At 46.4% G+C, this 14,142-nt stretch overlaps 1 protein-coding gene across 2 annotated transcripts; it reads right to left on the bottom strand.

The window, feature by feature from the left end:
* Window positions 1–227: 227 nt before the first annotated feature.
* PRDM8 (PR/SET domain 8) lies at window positions 228–6,786 on the bottom strand. Of its 2 annotated transcripts, XM_067557382.1 has the most exons (4): window positions 6,687–6,786; window positions 4,358–4,578; window positions 3,248–3,479; window positions 228–2,668 (listed from the first exon to the last, which is right to left on the bottom strand). In XM_067557382.1, the coding sequence occupies exons 2-4, from the start codon at window positions 4,574–4,576 to the stop codon at window positions 1,305–1,307; spliced, it is 1,815 nt and encodes a 604-aa protein (XP_067413483.1). In that variant the 5' UTR covers window positions 4,577–4,578; window positions 6,687–6,786; the 3' UTR covers window positions 228–1,304. The 2 variants fall into 2 exon arrangements, with proteins under 2 accessions (XP_067413483.1, XP_067413484.1); XM_067557383.1 differs by lacking the exon at window positions 6,687–6,786 and having other exon boundaries at window positions 4,358–4,705.
* Between the last annotated feature and the right edge of the window lie 7,356 nt (window positions 6,787–14,142).

Below are 14,142 nucleotides of genomic sequence, written 5' to 3'. Positions count from 1 at the left end.
CTCCTCACACATTGGTGCAACACTGCTGTATCTCACCCCTGTTAATTATACTATGCTCAGAAACAAGGGAGTTATACTAGAAAACTTAATATACCCTGAATTATTTTTCTTGCCATTATTTCTAATTGATCATATATGTATTTCTCCTTTCTAGTAAATAACATTAGCATTTGAACCCAGTCATAGGTAGGTCACTCTTTTCAAATAAGTACTTATCAACATCCAAGTGCTTTGAAGAAAATAAAGTCATTTATTGTCAAAGCATCCAACATACCCAGATAAACTATAAAGTTGAATAAATCTTTTTAAGGGGAAAAAAAAGAAACACAGCTATTCAGACTCCATTTCACTGGCACAAAATTACACTTTGTATTAAAAGGAAATACATATTTACAGATTTGATGACATTCTGCACTGAAGTCCATAATCATTTCATGATACATGCACTTCTCCCTTGGAAACTTAAATAGATTCAAGTCCTTTTTCTTTTCTTTTTTAAAAGAACACAAACTGTCATCAAATAATGCAGAAAGCATTGCATCCTCCTTCCCCTTTTTTTTAACTTTATATCTAAAATAAAAATTTACCCTTACATATAATTATTACATCTAAACCATAAGTGCGTAATAATTTAAGTAGAAAGGTATGACAAATGCATCAATATGTTGCAATATATGACATTTTTAAAAATGTACTTTATTCTTTTTAAAGTTTTTATTTTTTGGGAAAGTGAAAATGCGTGCATTCAAACAGAAGAACAAAATCCAACCCTTCCCCCATTGGTCTGCTAAGTTGCAAGGTAAACATATGCAAGGGCCTACACTTTCAAAAGTGACTGATGGTTTGGAGGTGCTTCCTTGTTTGTTCACACTGAGACACCCTAAAGAGGTGTGATTTTCAGAAAGTGCTAGGCACCTGCCTTCTGAAAATCCAGGGCCAGATAGATCCTCAGCTGGTTACAAATGATTATAGAAGACAATGGAGCCAGGCCAGGTAGGGATCTGGCCTTGGCATCTCAGGAGGGTTGCTCAAAAAAACCACCCCCCAAAATGAAGAGCTCTGGGTAAGCTGGAAAGCGTCTCTCGCTCACTGGTCCGATCCACCCCTCAATCAGTTTGGAAAATTTAGGCCCACTGGGATCAAATTCATCCCTGCTGTGACTGCACGGGAGAAGGGCACCAGCGATGGGCAGAGGACCACCGTCAGTCTGGCTCCTGGGATGGTGGCACCATGTGTGTGTGTGACTGAGTGAGTGAGTGAGTATGTGGCTCTGTCACTCTACGGGCGGGCCGGCTGTGCGCCCTTCAGTTGTGCGAGGTCATGTGCCGGGAGAGATGGTGGCGCTCCCGAAAGGACTCGTTGCAGATGGGGCACTTGAGCTTCTCCTCGCGGCGCCTCTTCACCAGCGGCTCCATGGCGTACTCCTTCTTGTGGTGCGAGCGCATGTGGTACACCAGATCCGAGGTCATGCGGAAGGAGGCGTTGCACTTGGCGCACCAGTTCTGGGCGGGCAGGCACAGCGAGGTGAAGGAGGGCGGCAGCAGGGTGAGGGCCGAGGGAAGCTGCAGCTGCAGCGGCCCGGCCGCCGCCGCCGCCACCGAGCTCTTGGGCCAGAAGGCGGTGGCGTAGAGGAAGGGGCTCTGCTTGGGCAGCCCGCCGCCCCCGCCGTTCAGCTCGGCAGCGCCGGGCAGCTTGGGGGCCAGCGGGTCGGCGGCGTAGAGGCGGGCGGCGCCCTCCGGGCAGGGCTCGCCCAGGCCGCCCAGCTTCTGGGCCAGCCCCAGCGGCGGCGCCACGTGCGGGAAGGAGGAGGAGCGGGCGGGCTGCGAGAAGGCGCTTTTCCGCTCCTCCGCCGCCTTGCCGCCGCCCAGCTGCGAGACCGTGGTGAAGGCGCTGCCCCGCGCCTGGCTGCCCCCTTCCAGCCGCGCCGAGAGCGGGCCCCCGGGCCGGCCGCCGCCCAGCAGCTGCTCCCCGGCGGTCCCGCCAGCCGGCGAGGCGCGCTCCGCCTCCTCCGCCGCCGCGCCCTCGGCCTCCAGCCCGCGGGAGGCTTTCTTCACCTCCACGAAGGCGCTGCGCTTGGCTTCGCCCGTCTCCGGGCTGGGCGGGCCGAAGAGGCGGCTGCTCTCCTCCAGGCCGAAGTAGCTGCCCGCCGGCCGGTACTGCTGCTGCGGGGTGCACACCAGCTCCTCCTTGGGCGAGGAGGGCAAGGGCCGCTCGCCGGCGAAGCGCCCCCTGCCGGCCCCCTGGCTCCTCTCCTCCCCCGCCTCCTCCTCCGGGCTTTTCCGCTTGGCTTTGCCGCCGCCGCCGCCGGGGGGGTGGTGCCGGGGCGGGGCCGGGCCCAGCTGCTCCTGACCCCGGCTGGGGGAGCCGCCCCCGCCCCGCGAGTTCTCCAGCTCCCGGGCCAGGTTGTGGAAGTCCGTGGAGGGTTTGCCGTTTTCCTGCGGGCTGGAGTAGCGGGGCTGGAGCTGCCCCATGGGCTTGCAGTATTTGTGGGCCCCGGGCCCCAGGCTGGCCTCCTGCTCCTGGCTGTTGTCCTGGCTGCCCGGCTCCTCCCCAGGGCTCGGCTCCAAGCTGTGCAGTCTCTTGGGGCAGCGGAACCGCAGGTGAGCCACGTAGGGGAACTCGAACTGGAAGCGCTGGCTGCACTCCAGGCAGGTGTAAGGGGGCGACCCTGCAGCGAGCAAACATAGGCGTGGACACACACACACACACACACACACACAACAGCAGCAGCAACAACAACAAGCGATTAGTCGCCGCTCCAGGCTTGCAGCAAAAACCCCCTCCGCTAACTCCTAGGGGTTGCTGCGGCGGACAGAGAGCGAAGTCCCTCCTTCAGTTCTCTCGAGCGGGGACGCTCCATCCTGAGGCCTGTGGGCTCTACCCGAATAGTGATCTACCAATGAACAACCCTCTCTGCCTGTCACTTTCTGCTTTGGAGCCCGCTGCCGTATAGACTAACCGCGTGTGGCCCCTCATCTAATCCTGGATTTCTAGTGTGCTTGGGAAGTGATGCTCTGGACTCCCTCATTAACATCAATGTAGTCAAGCTAATTTTCCCAGCTCAGTTCCCGCCCCCTCCTCCTCCCCATTTCGTTGTCTGCAGGCCCCCCACGTGAAACTTGATCACAGGCCTTCAGCGGTTGAAATAACTCCTTGAAACGGAAACAAAAAATATAACCCGTCCCGGCTCTCTGGCCAAAGTGGCTGTGGAAGATCCCGACCCCTGGCACCCACCAGCAGCACCTACCGTTCATCTTGCTGTGGGCTCTGGCGGGGCCGAGCAGCAGTAATTCCATCAGTTCTTTTCCGTACCAAACTAGTAATTCCTCGTCTTTGGCAATCCGGCGAAGGGAGCGGTAAAACAATTGTCCATTTTTGATGTAAGCTTCTAGGTTCTGTTCTTCTTTATCTCTGGCTGATTGGACCAGACGGAGCCACATTAGTCCTTCAGAGGAGCCATTTGCAGCTGAAGTGTCCACCTAGGTAAGGAAGTGAATGCAAGTAATTAGAGGAGGGTAAGTATTCCCACGTACCTCATCCCCCACAAACCCTTCACTGGGCTCCGACACCCGCTAGTTGTCTGAAGTGTGCAAGCCTCGAAAAATAAAGGTGGCTTTTCTGGGCCATTGAATCAGGCCAGCTCCTATTTAAACATTTGAATTGATTTGTGCTGCTAAAGGAGAACGTGCATGCGGCTTGTTCGCCCCCAGACTTTATATAAAGGCACAACTAACACGCCATAAAATGGCTATATCTGCATAAGGTTTATGTGAAGTGAATAATGTAAATAAATCTTCAAGGATGCAAAATTATAACTTCTTACTTGTTTATGGGTGAGGGAGGGAAATGTACAGGGAGAGCAAGATTTGCTAAAAGAGGGAGCTTCGATAAAATCCATGCACATGTTTTTTTTAAATTGAAACATTTGTTCGGCCTGTCTTAAATGCCATCATAAGCAGCAGCTCTGAAAAGGAAAGGCATCTTCAACCATAATCAACTGATTTTCAAAGGTTTTTGATGCCTGTGTACGTGGCAGCTGATGATGGTTAAATCCTGCAGGCTTTTCTCACAGGAGTAGTCCCACGGAAGTCAACAGGATTACTCGTGTGGGGAAGGCGAGGAGAATTTGGCTCGATCTGTATTAATCAATCAGCACGCCAGGCGCATGAAGCGATTCAAAAGGCAATTTGAGTTCTGTATGGAAAAGCTTTTCTTAAGTGGAAAATGTTAGTGAATTAAGTCCCGACCCTTCGGAAGTGCACCCTTGTCACAGCTGATCGTTTGCAAAAACAAATGAGGTGGGGAGAGAATGTAGTGCCTTTCAATCCGGGACCACTTGGAACCAAACCATCCTTACCCGGAATATATAAGGAACGGTTCTCTTGTCCGTGGATTTAAGCGCTATGAAAGCTATGCTGTCGTACAAAGAAGTGTGGCTCAGTACACAAGGGCCGAAGATAGCATTTTCCGGGATATCGCAGGTGGTGTAAACGCTGGTGAAAATATCAGTCAAACATTGCTGGACTGCTTTGGCGTCTCCGTCCCATATACTCCTTTGAACGCCGGTGTCCTCCATCCCTACAGGCGGAGAGAACAGGGGAAGGAGACGCGTTACGTAACTTGTACTCAGGAGCCGAGTACATTTTTTTTAATACAAAGTTAGGAGTGTAAGTGATGTTAGGGAAAATAGGGATTAAAAACGTTTTACTTAAGCGTGACTCCTAATTATAAATAGTTGGAAAAACTGGCGGCACAGACAAGCCACTCTCAGCGGTACACGGTTTCAAAAATAAACAAGGTGTCTTTAAATGAATGAAAGAAGCTGTCGGGATGATTTATTGATTAGGAAACCCTAATAACAGGAATACGGAAGAGGTATGGCTCTGTGCATTAGCCATGCACGCGGAGGGGAGGAAAAAATCTGCATATTGATCCTTTAAAGCTAAAACAACTTGGAGGAGTTGCACAAAAAGAAACGCAGCTCGGGGGTTTCTATCGGAGAAGGGTTCTCGAGAGCTGAAGTGCTGATTTCCCCCCCCCCCTTCTTTTAAAGAGCTTGTGACAGAAGAGCATAGCGAATGGATTTCAAGTGGACTGTCAATGTCAGTGATTTCATGTCAGCTAACCTTTAGCTCTAGTCTACAAGAGGGAACGTATGTCTGCTCATTATCATAATCCAGCACTTTCCCTCCGAGACTTTAATTAAAAGCAGCAAGCAGAGGTAATTATTTTTACCTCGACACGCTTATTTATGGATGAGGGTGAATCCCAGTTACCTTGTTATACAAGGGGATAGATTCAGTCAAATGTGACTTGTGAAGTGTGCAGGTACTATGCAAGCGTAGAAGTCTCTGTCTTGACTACAACTGGGGTAACGAGTGGTGGCTTCTGACTTTCCCATACAAGACATTCTTTCTGCAAAACCTCTATTGGGAGGTCTCTGACGGTGGCGTTTCGGTTTTAAATCCTTCTCGGGTTAGTTTTTTTCACGAAAGTACCGATCTTCTATCCACTGGTTATAAAGCCAGGCTAGAGGAGAATAGCCGTACAAATATTTGAGAAGTCTTCCTGCATTTAAAACAGCTTAGTTGCTGTTTTTTTAAGTGGCAACAATCTATATTATTTGTTTTTCTTTTTTTAAAAAATATTCCATCGGCAGACTGTGCAAAACCCCTTTTAAAGGGCTTCTTTCACCCCCATATTTTAATATACAACTCTGCCACCACGGATTCTTAGTAACTTATTTCTTTACAAGCCAGCGAAGGACGGACCAGGAAATAGCCGACCCTACTTATTTACTGAAAACAGGTGATTATAGAATAGCATTGTCACTGTCGCTTATTTGTCCTCCTGTGATTTATCATCCAACCAAACACTTCAGTTCTAAAACTGATTTTGTTATACCTCTGAAACGGTCATTTCGAAACCACCGGCGTATTTTGCCCTAATGAGAGTCGCATTTGTCTCTCACACCGAGCGAAATCAAACCCTCAAACGTGCAACTTCATTGATTTATTCTACCGTGGCTAAAGACACCCCCCCCTTACCCGTTTCAGAGCAATATAAAAAGAGCATCAAATAACCCACCTCTTCTAGATTTTTTTTAAATAAAATGTGCCTTTTCCCCTCCTCTGTTATGTTCACGCAGTTCAGTTCAGTGTCTAGTGTCCCCTCCCTCCGCTAATTAATCACTTTATTCATTTATTACATTTTAAGTCCCTTTCTCACAAGCTTTTCATTGTGGGGAAGGTCGCAGCGTCACATTGGGCACCAGGGGCAAGGCAGTGAAAATGCCGGACTGGGGACAGGTCTAGCACCAGTAAATAACCGCCCCACCCAGGGGAACACGGAGCTGCCTGCCTCGCTTCCTCCTTGTTGCCCCCACTTCCTAACAAAAACCAACCCAGTAACCCGCTGCCGTGGCCTCGCTTCTCTTTCTCCCTGGATCCTGTTCCCCAAAGCCAGATGCCCTCGCCAAAAGCAAAGCCACCTCCAGTCATTGTTTGTCTCTCTACGCCAAACCCAGCGCAATGCTAACCCACTGTGCATTTATTCGGAAAACTCCTCTCCTTTGTACCGATCTGCCTGGCGTTGTATCTCCCCTGCCTTTTTTTACTGCTAAAAAAATAAGGAAGGGGAGGGGGGAGAAACCAGAGCCCAGCTTCCCTGCACGCATATTTACTTACCAGGAATCAGGTCAGAGTATAATCCTAAACACAAGGAAACCAGAAAGTGGCCAAGGCTGAGCTGTTCGCCTGGTTCCTCTCAGTATCTATTGTATCAGTGTATTTCCATGTCCATGGGGATGGTGCGGCTGCTGTCCTGTGTGCTCTGTGCACAGAGGTGGAAGGAGAAACAGACAGAGAAAGAGAGAGAGAGCAGGAGCGGGAGTTGTACAGATGGACCCGATGCAGTGACTGACTGGCACACAGACGCACACTTTTTGTTTGCTGCACATAATCTGCCCAATGACGCGTGACAGACCACGTCCCCTCCCTTTAACTCTTTAGTGGGCTCCGCGCTCCCTGCCTTTCTCCCCTTCCCTCTCCCCCTCCTGCTCGCTACGTGAAGGCGCTACCGCCCCCCCCCCCCCAGTCCTTCCCTCGGGATGCCAGAGCTAAAGTGGTGCGGAATACCTTGTGTGCATCCTCTTACAGCGCCTGTTGTGGCCTAACAATAAACGAGGAACCCTTGATTTTCAAGGAAAATCATTAAAACCTCTTCATCATGCTGCTTATTATTGTGACCTGTGTGTGTGTGTGGGCAGCAAGAGTTTCTAGGCAAGTTGCAGCCTGGATCTCAGGACCAGGATGGATATTCCACTGCAAACTTCCTTGCACCAGGAGGCCGCGCTCCCATTACCGATGTGATACTGGGGCGACGGGGATCCCAGTTATTTGGTTTGATTAAGGGGGAGGATTTAAACCCCACCCTTAGTCAGCAAGCAGCAGTTAACTAGGCTAGGACGCAGTTTAACAGTAGGTGGGGGGGGGGCGTGTTTTCAGATGGCCAACGTTACTTATTTCTTCTTTCATTCTTATCCTTATTTCATTGCTTAAACCGAAATATAGACAAAGATGATCCTAGCCCAATTGCCAACCTTATAGGTACACACACACCCTGTCTTTGCTCTCCAGACAGTCGTCACCTGCTTGCAAGGATCTCGCTGCGTTTACAATCCACTCACTAGCTCTGAAGCCCGTGTACACTTGAAGATTTTTTCCTCCTCTTGTTTATTCAGCAAAGATCCCTTTTTGGAGGTGTTATTCTCTGGATCTTGAAAGCCCTGTGTGGAGTTACACAAACGATCGGGATCTGAACCGGGCGAGACACGACTTTGGCTTTCAAAAATGTTACTGGTCAGCCAGCGGGTTTGGTCTTCCAACGCAACGAAGAGCTCGGAGCTGAGCTGACAGTCACTATGGCTCGCAAGTGTCTTTCCAGGCCATAGGCAATTCTATTGACTATTGCTCTGCCGCTTTCTTCTTTCACCCCTTTCAACCCCAAAGCACCTCTTTCCCGAAGTCAGAGTGCCTTGGCATTCACTTTCTCCCAGCGTTAATTTAGTCAGGGTCCTTGCCCAGTGAGACCCTCTCTTCTGATGGAAAGAGGCCATGAAAGCCACATGTCTTTTTTTTTTCTAAAATAAAATATAGGACGTTTCTCCCCATTTCGTCTGAGATCATTTAATGCTCTGTCGCTTCTCTGAGTCTTTCTTCTTTATCCCTGGAATAAACAAGGGTCTTTCTTCTCAGTTTTAGCGGTAAGGTACAGCAAAGTGTGTGTGTGTGTTGGGGGGGGGGGGGGAGGATTTAGACAAGGCTCTTCATATCCGGGGGGATGAAAAGTGCTGAGTGGAGGGCAGTGACAGCAGTACGGGCTGGTTTCCTCTCGTGGCTTGATAGCAGTGTGGGAAGTTGATACCCAGGGACTCCTCGGGTCACCCTGCTTGGGGCAAGCAGTCTCACTGAGACACGCAGGGAAACATTCCTCGCAGCCACGCCGGGATGGTTCTGATGGGCGAGCGCCCTGCCTTGTCCTCTCCCACTGGGGCCAGGAGAATCCCTGTGTCTGTGTCCCGCGGAGGGGAAACCAAAGCAGAGCTGAACAATGGTCCACTTGCTACAATGCAGCCATAGGTGAAAGCCCCTGGGGGAAGAAGAGACAGAGAATGAAACGGAACTGCTTAGCATGTACTGATTATCCCCTCCCCCTCCCTTCTCTGTGCAGCCTCTGGCATCCTAAAGGAAACATCTTCAACCCCAGCCCCCTTCAGGTCCCCTTTAGACAATGGCTTCGGCGATAAGGGGACGTGACCGAGCCTAGCTGCGCCTGCAATGGACTCACCTAGGCATTCTCGTCCAGCACTACGTTTACACACTCGCGGTCCACTAGACTATGATTGTTTAGCTGCCCCTCGCTGACACTTCACTCGCCTGGGGTGGGTTATTTCCCCCCATAATACAACAGAGTCGTAGAGAAGCACCGTAAAATAAACCCCTTTAAAAGGAGAAGGTAAACTCCGCAAAAAGGAGCGCGCAGATGCAAACTCGAAGAGGCGCCGCAGACCTTTCTTCCTGCGTTAGACTGAGCTGGAGAAGCGGGGACCTTGAGGCATGGTTGGCAACAGCAGCAAGAGTAATGGCCAGAGGTGTGAGCCCCTGGAGGACAGACCCGGATTCCGCAGAGAACCGCAGCCCACAAACAAGGCACCAGGGGACTGCTTTCAAACGCCACCAACTTACACTGACGTTTAAAAGCCAGGATAGTTCCTTATCCAGCTGTGACGAAGGCTGGGCCGTCCTGTGAAGCAGTCCTTCCTTTCCCGGTCTAGCCAGCCTTTTAGTTCACATTTTTGCGTCTCTTTTTAGAAGCCGGTACCCTAGCCTGGCTAGACCGGGAAAGGAAGGACTGCTTCACAGGACGGCCCAGCCTCCGTCGATCTTCCCTTTCTTAAAGCTTCGGGGAAAGTTCCCAAAAACTTTTGCATTTTCATTCGTAAAGAAAAAGGCTTTTGATATGGCCACTATAGCTGGCACCTTCAGTAACAGAAACTAGCTGTTTACCAGTTAGTTCCTTACCTATCTCCATCCTTTCCAGCGAAAGAAAGAAAGATTTCACAGAGGCGAATAGAAAGAGTTTGCAGTCAGGGAATTGGATAATGTTTGGCTTTCAAATTCACTTATCCTCCACAAAATTACGATGTTTCTTGCATTAGGATTAAAGGCTGCACATAATATGCTTTCAACATTTATCTTATTAATTCAATACAAAAAAAACCTTCGCCTCCTGAACGAGAGATTGACATAACATTAAAAGTATGGGAGTAAATAAAATTTTGACATTAATGCCTGCCTCAAAGATATTTTCCTGTGTTTAAATGATGTTGTTCCCTCTTTGTGATATACATTGTCCACATTACCGTCATTACTTGGGGAAAGAGAAAATCTACACGTTATTTGTACTCGCAAGAATTTTAAGGGCCCCCATGGTACATAATCTAGTTTGAAATTGCTTCGACATGATCAATTACGGAAATTCCCTGGTACTAAAAAGGATTGTTAAGATATTTATATGAATTTATCCAGCTTCGAATGATACTATAAAAGTGACCCCCGTCAACAGCTTTCTCTAAGCTTCACAAAATAACAGGTTTAGACTCATAACTCGTCCCTTTTAAAGTTTGTGTTTCCAGTTTAAACATTAAAGGAACAGCAATGCTAAAAACAACACCAGCCCCCTTCCTTTTTTAAAAAAAAAGCCTCCCGTGCCATTAAGTTTGTACATTCTTTGGTACATTAGTCTAGAAAAATATTAAGAAAGATCCACTTTTTAAATTTAAGTTATTACTATTTTTCTAAACTAAATGAACAGAAGCTTCAAGATTCCTGAGGTGGGGATGTGGCCTCTGCTTAGTGGGCCCAATCCTGCTCTAGTTGAAGTCAATAGCAAAACTCCTCATGATTTCAGTGGAAGCAGAATTGGGCCCAATTGCATAAATGGGAGAAATTTGATCAACCCAAATCATATTAGAGATTAAATTCCCTCAGCACATCCTGTCCAAAGGACATTGCTTAAGTGTTACTAAGGAGCAGATCAGGTGAATTTCCAGTCCTATTCAGTCAAACATACTTTGGGAGAGGGTGTGTATTATTTATTGTAGTAAGTCTCTCATAAAGTCTAAATATGGACTGCATAAATTGGTTTGAGAAATTATAGAACCTGCTCTGAAGACTCATTAACATAAAATGAAATAGGCCTCTAAAGTAACATGCTAGAAAGATCTCTTTTAAAAGAAATTTTGAATCCAGTATCTCCAGTTAAGCAGCACACCAGGACAAGTATGGAAATGGCTCATTTACAGAAAAATTTAGCAGATCTCACCTTGGTCATTAAGATCAGTTTATTTTAAACTTTGAAATTAGAACCAAACTAATATTAATGGCAAAATATATGAGTTGCATAAAAGTACAAATACATTTTTAGTCTACAGAAACAACTTGCTTTTCTTATAGAAGAGATATAAAATGAACAATGCTACCTTGAAAGCTTCTTTTAAAGCAGTGGGGTAAAGGCAAATCAGATAGATTGTGCCTACTAGGACAAAATTTAGTCACTTTATTCAGTCGAATAATCCCTGAGAATGAAGGTAGCAGGATTTGGCCTAATGTTTAATATAAATTAGTGAAATAAGAAAAATATTCTCAATACACCATTGCAAGTATTATGCTGCGACTCAGGTGAGAGCATTTTTAAAAAAATAAATGAGCTTTAATGACAATGAAATCTCAGTTTAAAGAAAGTTAGGTAAAGAATCTCACCATGTATATACTCAAAACAGTGTTCGGATTTTCACAATATAAATGTTAGTTTGGGTATGAATTGTCTTCAAGTGTTCTAACTGTAGCAACATTAAATGTATTGATTAGGTAATCCTTGCTGAGTCTATGAATGGCCCTGACACTAAAGGCTACATTCAATAGAATAACCTGCGGGCTAATCTAAGAGCGTCGTTCCATGCATTTACTTTTACGAAGCCTGTTAGGAACTGGAACGCTCTACAAGGCCCTGTAAGTAAAACCTGGATAATTAGTACAGGTCAAAACAAAAATAGTTTTAATGTTGTTCAGTTGTAAATCTAGACTCGTGACTTCAAATACATGCAATTTATACTGTATGTGTGCAGAGAGGACATACATGAATCCATATGTACATGTCTGGGTCATAGTGATCATTTATATTCAGAGAATTTTGTGCATTTCAGAAACAGCTGTCAAGGAAATACTCTCAAGTGTCCTGCTTATACTGCTTACTCTATATCAATAGCTGAGTATCTTTGTTTTTCCAGTTATGCGGTCATGAGAAAATCGTCAGTTCAGAACCCTGAAAAGCAACCCCATTATAAACTAACAGTGATGCAACCTCAGGGCAACTCGCCTTCATTTTCAGTGCACCGCAGAAGTACCCGTGTAAGCGGCAGGATAGAACCAGTCCGGATGAAAAGAACAACTGTTTAATCTCCTATTTTAATATATATTCCTATGTTTATCTGAAACAGCCCTAGTTTTTCACCAAATAAAAGAAAACAAATGCTTTACCAAGGAGACACGGGTATGGATAGAGAGCTGACTTCACAGCCACCAATGGTGCTGGAATAACTTTTATAATGAGGGTGCTGAGAGTCTCTGAACCAGACTGTAAATCCTGCATCTGATGGAAATCACTTCAAGCCAGGGGGTGCTGCAGCTAGAGAGAACTAGTGAGAGGGCCCGATTCTGAAACCCTTACTTCCCTGAGTCAGCATTACTCGTGCTATTAGAAATTATTGGCCCTACGGTGAGTAAGGCTTACTCATCTGAGTAAGGATGCAGAATCGGGCCCTGAAGTTGTACGTCGGAGTGACTTTTGGCTCCAGTATGAATTCCCAATACAGCCCAGAAGGCATGCACACGGAATGCAAGTGCAGGCCTCTGTATTACCAGCAAACCAAACCCTTCACAAAATCTTCTTTGTAAAATGGCCTGCTGTGGGGCATAGCTATTGAGGTGGGTAAGTAGAAGCACTAAAGCTATTGTATGTGAGGATGAAATGTTTGAATAAGATAACATATACATCCATTTTAAAAGTATGCCAAGCAATACATATTCAGATGTAAACTGCAGAAGGTTCGGCTATTTAAACTGATGGTTTAGGTTAAATGATTGAGAACCAGTGGTTTTTGTTTGTTTTTTGTAGTGGACTGTAGCAACAACAATAATTAATACATATTTACAAGGGGCTGATTCTGCAGTCCCCCCACACAGATAAAACTCTCACTCCTCAAAAGTAAACTACAGCACATTTCATCGCATGATCTGGTTTCAGTGCCTTAGAAAGGTGGGTAGTGGTATTATCCCCATTATTCAAAGGGAGAAACTGAGTCATGGAGACACGTGACTTGACCAAGCTCACACAGCAAGGCAATAACAGTGGGAGAACAGAAAAAGACCCCAGGACTATAGATTCCCAGTCTCCTGCTTTAATCATCAAATCACATTGCTCACAAAAAATTTCCCTTCCACGGTGTTTTTTCTATGCTCACCCATGGATCTGAAGAATGAAATAAAAGATGATGCTGGTGTCTAGTTGTAAAAACACCTCGTGTGCGTTTCGAATGGAAATTAATTTTGAGGTTAGTTGTATAGGTGACTTTGAGTTCTTGAATGTGCTCTTCTGAGTCCAGTTAATGATAAGGAAAGACTTACACAAATTACAGGGAATTAGTTAAAAACAGGCTGACAAGATTCGCCAGAAATACAAAAGAACAAAATCTGAAAACCACACCCACAAATCACACAATCTTTGCTGAAGCTAAAAGTGGAGACAGAGATGTACATTTGACTCCTGCTGTTTTAGAGAGAGTCAAGAAACTCCACATTTGCACAGTCTAAATTCTAATAATGTCTACGGGGCAGAAACTATATTTCCCAGGTATGATGTTTGGGGGATGGGGAATGGCCAAGTGTGGGTACTCGCATGGTAATTATTTTGAGTTTGTCTAATTTGTGGGCCCGTTTAAACTGGAATTAATTCAGTGCTAATTAACTCGAATGAACTGACAAACGTCTAATGGTGGTGGGTCAGAGGAAGTGGCCGTGCTGATTTGATGGCAAAAAAGTACATCACCATAGACAGTTTCATGGACCTACACTAGTCAAAAAGACCAGTCTACATTAGAATCAGCCCTCCTTCAGGGTGACTACCAGTATGGCTTTATTGCTTGACCTTGACTTTAATCGAAATATCTGAGTGTCATAAAGATGTATGTGTATGCACACACACACACACAATATGTGTATTATTCAGATTCGTCAATACGTGGGTTAGAATCAAGATATACTAATATTAAAAGAAGTGTGTGTATATATAAATTCTTCCCTTCGAATTGATTTCAGGCTCAGGTTATTTTCCTATCAGCGGCATTAGTTGATAACTAGCAGTGAGACCGAAGTGCTGGCACATATATAGTGCTCTTTCACTGTCTCTCTCTGTCTCCACAAAGAGGGGATGTACAGAAGCAGCGAGGCATTTACACCAAACCTTCCAGGGAGAATTCAACCCGTACCTCCACGGGAGATTCGGGTGTTACCCCCAGTGAAATGA

This window comes from Emydura macquarii, unplaced genomic scaffold (assembly GCF_026122565.2).
Source record: "Emydura macquarii macquarii isolate MOO-44397 ecotype Brisbane River unplaced genomic scaffold, CSIRO-AGI_Emac_v2 contig_1790, whole genome shotgun sequence".
NCBI classification, from domain to species: Eukaryota; Metazoa; Chordata; order Testudines; family Chelidae; genus Emydura; species Emydura macquarii.
This window is presented reverse-complemented; position numbering and strand designations above follow the sequence as displayed.

What these genes read in the sequence shown, in the direction of transcription:
- PRDM8 (XM_067557382.1), bottom strand. Translation starts at nt 4,576, where the DNA reads ATGGAGGACACCGGCGTTCAAAGGAGTATATGGGACGGAGACGCCAAA. An exon ending in CCGTTCCTTATATATTCCGG is followed by an intron (nt 3,480 to 4,357) that starts GTAAGGATGGTT and finishes TTCCTTACCTAG; the next exon opens with GTGGACACTTCAGCTGCAAA. An exon ending in AGCCCACAGCAAGATGAACG is followed by an intron (nt 2,669 to 3,247) that starts GTAGGTGCTGCT and finishes TGCTCGCTGCAG; the next exon opens with GGTCGCCCCCTTACACCTGC.